A 12332-nucleotide genomic window follows, 5' to 3' on the forward strand; every position below is an offset into this window, starting at 1 on the left:
AGGCAAATACTGGAGGTATTTCAAACAGTGCAGATTGGTGTTATCGTCTCTACAAATCAGGTGGATAAAAATAAAACAGGATTTTATAAAATATAAGGAATTCCAAAGCCTTTGATTTGTAAAGTTTTGATTGTTACAGAATCTACAGTATATTAAAGACATGCTTTTCCTTCCTACTCAAATGATTTCACTCAATGAACTAGACTAGTCCACACAGTATAGACCAGAAAAACAAACGGCTTCTCATTTATTATTAAATATATATGACTTCTGTTGCTTACATACAGCAGATCATGTGGCTGGACAGATAAGAGTTCCAATCTTACACACATACAAACTTCATTTGCTCCACAAGTTTGTCAAAAAAAAGGCATATTCACAGTTAGAAGCACATTAGTGTCAAAATATAGCACCTGAGCGGCAGCTTTCACACCTAGAGATCATAAACGCCACCTCACAGTGCATCTGTACAGAGTGAGCCCAACTTTCTTCAATTCTCAGGCAGTTTTGTTTTACAATTTCTTCAATTATTTATTTTCCAAACACTTGGCTGGCTGAGGCGGGAAGGAGAGAAAAATACTGTTGTTTCCGCGAGGGAGAGTAACTGAATATTCCCATTGTTGATTCACTCGCAAATTGTCATTGATTGGTCTATAAAACGTCTAAATTAACAACATGTGGCCATTTAGTTACCAAAAATGTATTTAAATTGGTGTAATGGTGTGACAAAAAAACAAATCAAAGAAAAACAACAAAATAAAATTGATTATTTTTTTTTTTTTACAAATAACACAATAGGTCCAAAATCCTCTCATTTGAGAAGTAACAGAAGTTTGGTATTTCTTGCAGGAAAAATGACTTTCCTTGTTGTTGATTATCAAAATATTGATTTCTGTATAAGGATGATAGATCAATCCACAAATCCCTCTGTCTTTACAGCATTAATGTCCACACAGAAACTCTGGTGTAGTTCAGATGATGAGGAGGCCGGGTGTCGCCTGACGGAAGAATGATTGGCTCAAAGAGAACCAAACTGTGGAGCGATGAAGAGGAGCAGCTCACTGCTGAGGCTGCAGGTACTGGTTTGTAAATGCCTCCAACTGTCTCTCTAGCTCTGTAGCTTTATGTCTGCAGAGGGGGGAAAAAAAACACACCTCAGACTAAAACCAGGTCTAACTAGTAAACATTTGATATTTGGGTATCATAATTAGGTTCATTAAATGAAGCTGAGAAATTAATGTTGAATCATTTTGACAAGTCAAGCAGACTTAATCAATAAGTTTTATTAAAAAACTACCAAGTGGAGTGCAGCCACAAGTAGGACTAATAGCCAATATTTTTGCACAAAAGAGATTAAAAAAATGTTATCAAACCTTAAAAGGAACAGGAAATTGAAAATCATGTTGCAAATCTGAGCAAATATTATTTTGATTATTATTGCCAATTGGTCTTAAAGTTTGCTGTTTCTGATGTATCATTTCATCATCTAAATCATTTCCCCAGACTAGATATTTCCAAAATTCCCACACAGTGCTCTTCCTCCCAAACATTGCTTCATTGCTTCATCACACACACAATAAGAGAAGTAGCTGGACTGACCGCAAGCACTTGGATTGGCTCTGGACCGTCTCCAGCTGGTCTATCTTGGCTGTCAGTTGGCGGATTTCTGCCTCCAGCTCTTTCTGTGTCTGGTCCACCTGCTGACATAGCCGAGCAAAGGTCGTAGCCATCTCCCTGGCAACACAGAGGGCACAGCGTTGTGGCGCTTATTTATTTAGCTATGGTACAAAGGGGAAGGTTGGGTGGGGCAGGACTTTGTAAGGATCCGAGTGTGTACAATAAAAAAGATAATGAGGAGTCAGGCTTTGTCAATAGGTTAAACACTACCAGGAATAGATGTGTGGGGATAAAATTAGGATTTTGATGTCAGTATAAACATCTTTACACTGAATATGTGAAAGGTAAAAAGTACCCTTTAATGCACCTGATGTTATAAATTTCTATATTGTTACGATTCATTCTTAAATTTCACATTTTCTACTTGTGTTTTTAATTAAAGCAAATCAAAGACGTTCAGGATTTTAGTTTACTCCGAGGCCCTTAACCCCTAACTGCTCGGTGGCGCCTGTGCAACCCCCTCACTCTGACATCTCTCCGTTCATGTGTAGGCCCCGTTTGTGCTTCTAGACCAATGTGTGTGAAGTATGTCTCAGGATTACAGCAAAAGTCATAATTTCCCTCTGGATTAAAAAAAAAAAAGTGTATAAAATTAAATATGATTAATAATAATATAACTTCATATCATAAATACAGATGATAATCAAATGACATTAAATAATATTTTCCTTAACTTTTGCATTCTGCAATGACAAACAAAATGCAGCCTGAAGAAATCCTCTTAAATTCAACCATAACAACAATCCCTGTAATGTCACACAGTGTGTAGTTTTTACATACTGCCTGAAGTGGTTTGTTCTGGCAAAATGGACCTGTAGTCGGACTTACTGTTGGACCTGGTGGCTACAGTTTGCACTGGTAAAACTGACGATGAGTTGCAGCTTCTCTGTTGCATAGTCCACAAACTGGCGCTTCAGAGAGCGTTCCTTCGCCTTAGTGGTCCAGGTTAGTCTCTCGTACAGGTACAGCAAGCCATACATAGAGGCTGAGAGGGCAATCAGCCTCCAGCCGACAGCTCTGTACACCTTAAAAGGAAAAAAAAAAAAAAAAAAAAAAAATTACTTTTTGAAACACTTTTCCTAGAAGCTGACATGTCTGACTAGACTTGAAAACAACCTACCACTCCCCCTACGATGATGACGCTCATTGAAGTGCGGGAAGTTAGAGATGCTACATTGGTTGCCATGGCTACCATCAGGTCCTCCTGGGTCATGAGGGCTGTCTCGTTGTTGGTGGGTTGGGATATAGTAGAGGGGGGCCCCGAAGATGGTGTAGAAGCCAGGGGCAGTGCTGGTCGAGAGGTCTGTGTCGAGAGGACAGTAACGTTTAGAAATCTGACTCACCACAGTGGATTAACAACCGACATGAATGTTTAATATCACAACGTAAATCTTTCCAGCTTGTACCTGGAAGTTCTGGTCCACCAATTTGAGCGCTCTCTGTGCGTTGACAGATCCCAAAAAGCGGTGGACCACTGATGTCCAGCCCAAAGAAAACTGAAACTCTATGTTCTCCTGGAAGTCACTGCACAGTGTGGCGCAGTTAAGGTCATAGCTCAGGTCAAACTTCCTGTTGGGCACCAGCATGCTGACTTGGTTCTGGACCGTAGAGGGGAGCAGAGGGAGCATGCTCTCTGGAGAGTGAGGATTATGGGGAAAAGGAAGAAATCAACAGGGGTTTTCTATATTATACGAAGTTAAAATTGTATTCTGAACAAGCACTGTTTGTGAGTTTTGCTGTTAATTATAATATGGCCACCCGGGGGGGGGGGGGGTCAGAAAAGAACAACACAAAGCACTAGAAACACCATCGACTGATTGTCAGTGTAGTCAGCTTTGTCTCATTTGTCCTCAGGGAGAACAGAAAAAAAATAATCACATCACAATTTCATAACAGCACCTGAGTCCTTTGCATTAGGGGGCACATTAACACCCTGCCAACGTCAACGTGACAGAATGATGCCTCTGTCGCTAAACAGGACATGGGATGATGGCATTCAGCGAGGTGGGTAAATATAGCAGCGTGCTGGGTGTTGCAGACCATAGCCTGGGTGTCCAAAAGGTTTGTTCTCAGTTTATCAACACATGCTATGTAGAGCAAAGTACAATGGCTAACTGGAAATCTGTCTGGAAGTCATTTTCAATGAAAATAGGATTTAAGCAAAATGTCAACATAATATCAAAGTTACTTTTTTAGTTTTCCATCAGTACTATTATTCCATCTTCTTTTTCTACCCAACACATCATTTAGAGAGAAGCACTATTTTACAACTAACCACTTTATTTACAACATGAACTCATTTCATACCTGCAGGTTGTTCTGGTTCAGCAGAACTATTCACACCTGATGGCTTAACACAAGGGCTTCAGGTTGCACTCAAATGACTGTTCAAAATGGCTCTAGATACTAAAACAATATTTTTTGAGCATTTACGTTCCCAATGTAAGTACCTATCATGAATCCTTGAGAGGACTGGACAGAAGCGTTGATGGCGTCAGAGCAGCGGAAAGCCAGGTTCTTACCCATCCCCTCCTCCACATGAGAGAGCAGTTCCTGCAAACAGGAGTCAGAGCTCACAAAATGAACAAACAATCAACAATAAGAGGAGGAGAAGATTACAAAAATGAAACCTCTGCACTAGCTTACAGTCTTGTAGATCTTGAGGACATGTGGTGATGGGTGGAAGTCGGCACGGAACTCATCAACGATTACGTGAAGGCGGCAGATCTCTTCTCCCATGGCGCAAGATACCTGGATGAAACACAACCTGAGTTACCAGTCGGTTACAGCACAGGGAGCCGGAAACAGATTGAGTTAAATTCAAGGATAAATTGGGAGTTGTTGGATTCTTTCTTTTTTTTCCACATCAAGAAATGAGTACAAGAGTACACTGTTCTTCTCCATACCCCTCCACCCCTACCCAGTAAATAAACCAACTACAACCAATATACAGAAACCAATAATAATCAAATAAAACTAATTGAATAAAACAAAAGGCTAGAAAACATATTTTTTTAATGTTGGATTTTCTGATGAGAATCTACTTCAAAGAGCACCTCTGTTTATGTTTACGTGCTAAAACCAATATGTTTTTGAAGTTTTGCCCAATGTGAGAGGCTGCATGAAGCTGATGTGTCTTTAAGGTATTTAAATTGGAGACATTGAGTTGATTATCTTATTACTCAATTTACAATAAAAACCCATCCCAACAGACAAAATGCTCTTTTTGCAGTTTCAGTCTCCAAAAGGATGATTTGTTTTTTGTCCGCGTCTTTATGATGAATTAATGACCTTTGACATTTGGCTATTTAAAGAACTGACCTTGAGCTCTAAAGCATTACTTTCAATTTCTGGCATTGTAACGAGTCTCATCAAGTAGTCTACACATTCAATGTGAAGTATTCTTATCCTCCCAAACGTTGACCCAGAACTATTGTTGTTAGAGAGCAGGGCTGTGGAGGACTAAAGCTCAGGTAAGATACATACTTTAAGTACATTTGATTTTCTTCCAACACGAGGTAATATGTACATCACCTTTGACTCGACATCCTCACTGATGGCCTTGATTTTCTTCTTGATATCATTAATCAGCAGGTTAAGCTGATTCTTAACAAACTCCAGCCGATCCATCTGATACTCTCTGTCCTCCAGCGCTGCCACTCTGAAGCCGCGTCCGACAAATATGAAGTAAAGTCAAAACATACAAACTAGCAGCTGAAGGATTTATTGAAAACAAGCAGGACAAGACACACATAGTGCTTTAGACATCCCTCTAGCTTTAACAGGATATTATTCATGTGTGAAAACTTCAAATGTATTTTCCAAACACTTTTATCGATAACCTCCGTAAGACCTTTATTGAAAAGGAAACAATTGTTTGAGTCAGAGGAATGGATCTGGATACTCACCTCTTCTCTGCCGCCTCAATGTTGATGGCGTCCATGATGCTCTTGACTTTTTCTGTGATCAGCTTGGCCCTGATAGTGTGCTGCTCAAACTTTGTTTTCACTGCTGACTGCGAGATACACTCCTGCGAGGCCATAACACACAAGTTACTGTGACAGCTATAGGGGCTGCTGCTGGAGAGGGTGTGTGATCCCACATAACACACACACACACACACACTGACCAGAGACCAACAGAGGACAAGATACACACACACCTGCTACGTGAACTTAAGAGAAGATAAAACATGAAAACACAGGTGTGGAATCAGCAGCAGCAGTGTGTGTGTGTATCTTGCGTCTCACAGCCCACAAAAAAGTCGTTAAAATCACAGTAACGTGTTGTTAAGGAAATAAAAAATTAAATGGATGAATGAAATAAAACATCAAATGTAGACAATCAAGAAAATATAAAATGATGAATAATGTGTCATTTTGGGATGAATTATCTTATCTTCGATTATGAAACAAATGCTAATAATGGTATTATCAAAACATATGAAAACAAACAACACAGAAACACAAAGAAAAGTCAACATGGTGACAATGACAGAACAAAATCTAAGCTGAACAGAAACAAACGGATGCCCTCGCCTAAGTGAATCTAGACTTCAGCAATGAAGACGCAGGTTGATGGAAAAGGCACAGTGAATGGTCTCGAAGGCCCCCGCCGCCCGACAGCCCGAAGCTGCACGGTTTGCGGCAGAACCCAAACACTACGCTAGGTTTCACCTCGACGACTGCTCTGCTTACAAGAAGAGCTTTCAGTTGCTTCTTTATTTTGAAGTCTTTTCCTGCGCAGTAACATCATTCACCCTTTGTCCAACATGAACACACACAAGCCGAGACATTCACCAGGCGACTCCTTTCTTTCAGAGCAGTATTTCTCAAGTACCCTTTGAGTTTGTGTTACCTTTACACAAAGCGTAAAGCTCGGGTTCACTGTTCGATTAAAAGCCAACAAAAAGGCCACACTTCTCATAACATGTGATCTTCTCTTCACAAGTAACTCAACAGCCAATGTCAAAAAGACTGGCTTAGATTTCCACAAACCAGCAGCCACCCTGATGACGCTGTCCTTGTTTGACGCGATATCTGTTCCACACTTAGAGATTCTAACAGATGAGATGCATTTCCGGCAGCAGAGATGTCTGTTACTTTTCACAAATATGCCCAAAAATACTAGATTAAGTTCAAGTTCTGTCTCTCACTATTCAGATTTTCTTTGAAGAGTGGGATTAAAATTACCGGAAGATATGAAGAGGGCACGCACACACGCACGCACGCACACACACACACACACACACATACACACACACATGCACACACGCACACACACATGCACACACACGCACACACGCACACACACATGCACACACACATGCACACACGCACCTCAAACCTCCTCTCAAAGTTCTGGAACTCCTTCAGTCTCTCGTGGAAGCCCTCAGCCAGAGCGCCACCTGTTGGATGAAATGATCATATGTATGTAAAATGAAAAATATTGGCAGTTACTGCACAGCAGCCATCTGCATGTATCCTCAATAAGCCTTTATATTTCAGTTCAAATATTATTGTTTACTGTTATCATGGTTTTCATTGTTGTCATTTGCATCACTAATGTGGTGAAGTCTTTTGTTTAAAATAACACAAGATAAAATAAGATTATGAAAATAATCTAACCTTTGTCCCTTATAAGTGTTTAATAAAAAAAATGCAACTCAACAACAATAAAAAAGTCATGTACGTAAGCAACTCTGTTAAGTACCATGTAAAGCTTATACAATCTAATAATACAATTTTGTTAAACAAAAAAAAAAAAAAAAAAAAAGATTTTCTATCAACTGCAACAACAGCAGGGCTATATTCTGAAGCCTCACCTGTTTCAGGCATGCCCTGCGCCCGCTGCATACGAGAGTTGAGCACCTCTTTGGCAGAGACAAAGAAGATGCGGTTTGGAGCCTGGTCACGATCCACAACCTTCAGCTCTTCAACCAGGAAGTCCACACAGCGGTCTGTGTGCTGCTTCCTCACCTGAAGTGGAAATTTGTTAAACAAAACAAATAAAAAATAATCATCGCATTCTGTACCGAACTTTTATTATTTGTCACACAAAACAAGCAGATGGTTGACTCACATCCTCCATGTACTCTGGCTCGTTTGCTGAGGCGTCCCAGCGGTTGTTGAGGATGAAGATGTTGGGCTTTGACAGGCGTTCATTTACTTTGTGGAAAAAGTGTTTTTCCTAGAAGACGGAAGGTTGAAGAGAGATTAGTAAGAGTGATGTTGAAGCTAATCATATTGTTTCTGTTTTATTCAACTTTACCATGAAAAAAAACAAGTAAATGAGGTAACATGGGAGAAAAACAAAACAAAGATGGATGGAGATTTATTGGTTGCACAACCAGCCAGATTCCAGACTCTCACTGCAACATTCAACTCTACCATCATACATTATCAACATCATGACTGGATTCATTCCATTGAATAGCTCATTGGGAAATGTGTGTTTCTTTCCCTTTAAGAGCTGCTGCCGGGTTAATCAACGCCATGATTAACATGATGTCCAGCTTTACATTGCACGAATACCTGAGCTTAGGGAATCAAGTGTGAGGCCTCGTTGGCTGGATACCAACACAGGCAGCCACACTCTCCACTCTGTTATCAGCTCAGCATTAAAAAAAAAAAACATCAGCACTGATCTTTTCAGTACACAGGAGTGGCCGACACAACTTGAACTCTGAAAGACTGTGCAGAGATAAGGAAATATGGATAGATAAATAATAAGAGTAACAATGCATACTATTATGCAACAGATTCAAAAATGGGGAATAATATATACACAAAACCAAATATTAAGACAACTTTCACTTTTTCATTTTCTCTGTAAGACAATACGTGTAAGTTTGTGGTTAAAACATGATGCTAAATACTGCAAACACTTCTTCATATGTAAAGTGAAAGTGAAAGTGCAGGTTTATTCACTTCATTCAGTTAATTCCTGACACAGAATGACAACAATTGCCAAACATAAAGTCTAATTTCCACAGGATATCAACCAGAGGCATTACCGTGTTCATGAGTGTAGATTCAGAGTTGGCCACCAGCACAAAGACGTCAGCATCCAGGCAAAACTTGTCAATCCAACTGTCCAGCTGTGTTGTGACATCTGTCCCCGGGCTAGGGAGAGGAAGTAGTCAAACACAACGTCCACCTCGATAAGATTCTTTTTCACAACGCTGGCTGACTCTGTCAAAGTCCTCACTTATTTACGTCCTAGTATCGGTCAAATTGATAATGATAGGAATTCTGAAATGTGATGAACTGATGCTGTTACCTGTCTACAAGCACCAGGTCATCTCGAAGCAGAGCACACTTGGTCTTGGGCCAGAACACACGGACGAGACAGCCCGCATCCAAACTCTCATCCATGTGGAGTGCATGAGCCAGCTGGTTCACAGTCTGCAGACACAATGTAAACAAATACAGCCGACAGATCAAAAATGACTGATGTGTGAATTTGTGGATCATCTGTTATGAACACATGAAATTATACACTGTAATTGTTTATAACCCTTCCTTTTTTTAATTCATTTTTAGGAATATATCACAAACTGGAAATGTCATCTTTTATAAAAAACTGTACATTTGATTTTGAAAAATCAACTACTGCACATAAAACAACCTGTAGAACAATCAGTAAAGAAGATTAGAGAGATTAACCTTGTCAGCTTGTATGCTCATCTGTGACACCCATTCAAGTACAGCACTTACAACATTTTAAACCCCATTAACAAGATTCTTGCTAATCTGACCGCACTTCTCAGATATCCCAGCTTCTATCATCAGTTTAATCGGATGACAAGTGTTCAAAAGGCGACAGCAACAGGGTGGCTTGGTTAGTGAAGATGGGACAGATTTTGGATCATGTGTTCATGTAAAACTGTGCGCCAACATACTCATTTACCTTGATGCTCTTCTCCTCTTCGGAGCCCTCCGTCTTGAGATAAGCTTTGTCTTCATCGGTGCCCTCCACGCTCAGGAAGCAGTTGGTCGTGTGGCCAATCCCGCTAGGCAGCACACGGTCCCTCAGCATGGCGTTGACCACAGTGCTTTTACCATTACTGGTCCTAAAAACAAACAAGACATCAACTGGATGAATGTGAATAACTGGCTTATTATTCTCTAAATGTTTATGTGGAAAGTCCAAAGGTGTCACATCGTAATACATCAACTGTAAAGCTACTCAGGAGTCTGAAAAGTCGATATTGTAATTACACAGGTAAAACAAGAAATACTTTCAACGTAAGCAGATTCAAAAAACAAAAAAATCAAAAATCTCAGTTTTTCTCTGACACATCTTCTTAGAATAAAAAGTATACTTCATGGTTCAAATGGGTTAATTTAACTGTGTCAATAAAAGGACTAGTTAGTTATTATTCAAAAATAGAAAGTATGATCCATCAGAGTGTATTCATGTATTTACCTGCCAAAAAAGGCCACTTTCATGTGTCTACGTGCCAGCACCTCCTTGATTATAGCCAGTTTCTCAGCATATGCCTGAATCTCCAACTTCTGATCCTGACTCGCTATGTTCTCCAAAGCTTTGTTCCCACAGGTTTCTGTCCCGACACAGAGAGGAATACCACACTTTACTTCACAAAAGCCAGACAGAGGCGACAGATCAAATGAAGAACATGTTAATCCAATCACTTCTCTTTTGACATTTTGTAGCTCTTGCGATTTATTTCTCCAAGAGCAGACTGAAACAGAGCAAAGCATCTCACCTTCTACAAACTCCGAGGTCTCTTTCACATAGTTGAGTAGTTGTTCAAACACATCACTTATCTTCTTCTTGGCGACAACAAAATGCTTCAGGGGGGAGAACTCCCCGCGAGCTGAGTCTGACCGTGTGAGTGGAGGAGCTGAAGCCATGATGTTCAATCTGGGGTCAAGAGGGGTCAAGAGGGGTCAAGCCCAGGTGTATCAGAATGACAAACAGAATAGTTACCATCGAGGGACTAATATTATACTGCTCCGATGCGGTTAGATGGTTCGTGGTAATAATAGGCTGTAAAACCTCTGTAGTGATAGTGAGGGAACACACAGGAGGCTGTTTTTTTTAACTAGATTTGATTCTTAAATCTCACACACGAGGACGCATGCAGCTGCCAAACAAGCTAACACATTTAGCTAGCTGATGTTGTGAACGACAACGCGTTAGAAAAGTAACTATTGCTTTTATGTCACTCACCACGTTCCTAAAACAGCCAATGTCCTCTTGTCATTACACAAAACAATCTTGATCCGCAGCAACAAAACAGAGGATCCGTCCCTGTTAAATAATGTCCTGCTGTCAGACTAGCTAACCTTCTGTTTGTGTCCAGTGTTGGTAAAATACCCGAAAGGTTATTGTAGATAAGAGTCTCACTTCCGGAACAACTTTCACAATAAAAGCCGTGTTGACCTGAGCTGCAGCGTTTTGACATTGTGCCAGAAACATAGGTCAAACATTTGAATGTGGTTGCAAATCTTCAGTTTCTGATTCCGCTGACTTGCGTATAATTTAAATACACGTCGTGGTTATCTGTAACACTCAAATGATGAAACCTTTCCCATGTTTTTGATTATGCAAATCATACTTTTTTTTTTAGTAGACCATATTTTATCGTTGCTATTGATTTTGACAAATTTTATATTTTATATTTGAAGCCAATGAAAGTCAAATTACCCCTTACTTAGTAGCAATTCATCATGAAATTTTTTGCTTTTACTCTAGTTTAAAATAAATTGACGTATAAATGTGCATAACATGCAGTTTGTGACTAAACAAAAAAAAAACAATCACTAGGGTATATTTCTATATTGAAGCTTAATGTATCAAACTTCCTGCTTCTTTCGGATTAACTCTCGGCTTCTTGACGTAGCTAACAAATTCACTTTTTGACAGGGGGAGGAGACAAATGACGTAAAGGTTGGCGGGCTGCAGCCAATCAATGAGCGAGTTCCCTTTACCTTACTGAGTCCTGTTCAGTTAACTGAATAATACTCCCAAGGCAACTTCACTGCATGGACATCCTGACAATACAAATCATATGTAAAACAAATCAATTTCCCAGTTTTTTTCCACAATTTCCCAGTTTGGGATCAATAAAGTAAGTATATTCTATTCTAAAGGTGCATAGAAAGAAAGTTAAGGAAAAAGAGTGTCACATTCATGCCAGTTTCAAAAGCACATCACCAAACTGGTACACTGGTCTAATCATGTTACAGCACCAACAATCAATTGTCTTCTCTGGTTTATCCTGTAAAGGGTTTAACGGGACTGAAGTCAATCCCAGTTCACAGTGGGTGACAGGTTGTATACTATATATATATATGAATACAAAAAAGTTTGGAGCAAGTCTTCAAGCAAAATCTTCTCTTATACTTTAACGATATTTATCTGTTCTCTCTCTAGAGCTGCACAAGCATGATGAAAAATTATTACTTTCAGAACCTGAATGAGGTTTATTATGTAGCCCCTGAAGTCCCAAAAAGTAAAAAAAATATATATATTGTGCGCACATGATATTAACTTGACAAAAATATATTATGTTGTTCCCACAGGTTAATATCTTGTGGTACAAGATAATTTAACTCATGGCAGTAGCACATGATCCCCATAATTTTACCCAACTAACAGACTTGATCAGTGTTGTTCATACTAAA

At 39.7% G+C, this 12332-nt stretch overlaps 1 protein-coding gene across 1 annotated transcript; it reads right to left on the reverse strand.

Annotated features, from left to right (window-relative positions):
• Positions 1 to 221: 221 nt before the first annotated feature.
• On the reverse strand, positions 222 to 10566 carry mfn1b (mitofusin 1b). The gene is made up of 17 exons (XM_061033624.1): positions 10409 to 10566; positions 10108 to 10243; positions 9589 to 9751; positions 8959 to 9083; positions 8693 to 8801; positions 7759 to 7866; positions 7502 to 7655; positions 7017 to 7084; positions 5586 to 5707; positions 5212 to 5338; positions 4324 to 4428; positions 4128 to 4230; positions 3084 to 3310; positions 2798 to 2980; positions 2506 to 2702; positions 1600 to 1734; positions 222 to 1128 (listed from the first exon to the last, which is right to left on the reverse strand). The coding sequence occupies exons 1-17, from the start codon at positions 10554 to 10556 to the stop codon at positions 1059 to 1061; spliced, it is 2280 nt and encodes a 759-aa protein (XP_060889607.1). The 5' UTR covers positions 10557 to 10566; the 3' UTR covers positions 222 to 1058.
• Positions 10567 to 12332: the final 1766 nt, after the last annotated feature.

The sequence above is a fragment of the Labrus mixtus genome, chromosome 3 (genome assembly GCF_963584025.1).
Source record: "Labrus mixtus chromosome 3, fLabMix1.1, whole genome shotgun sequence".
NCBI classification, from domain to species: domain Eukaryota; kingdom Metazoa; phylum Chordata; class Actinopteri; order Labriformes; family Labridae; genus Labrus; species Labrus mixtus.

Bases quoted from the DNA above. Each gene is read 5' to 3' on its own strand.
- mfn1b (XM_061033624.1), bottom strand. From the start codon at position 10,556: ATGGCTTCAGCTCCTCCACTCACACGGTCAGACTCAGCTCGCGGGGAG. The intron at 5,339-5,585 runs GTGAGTATCCAG...ACGCGGCTTCAG, and splicing joins ATTGAGGCGGCAGAGAAGAG to AGTGGCAGCGCTGGAGGACA. The intron at 1,735-2,505 runs GTAAGTCCGACT...CTGTGTTGCCAG, and splicing joins TGTAGCCACCAGGTCCAACA to GGAGATGGCTACGACCTTTG.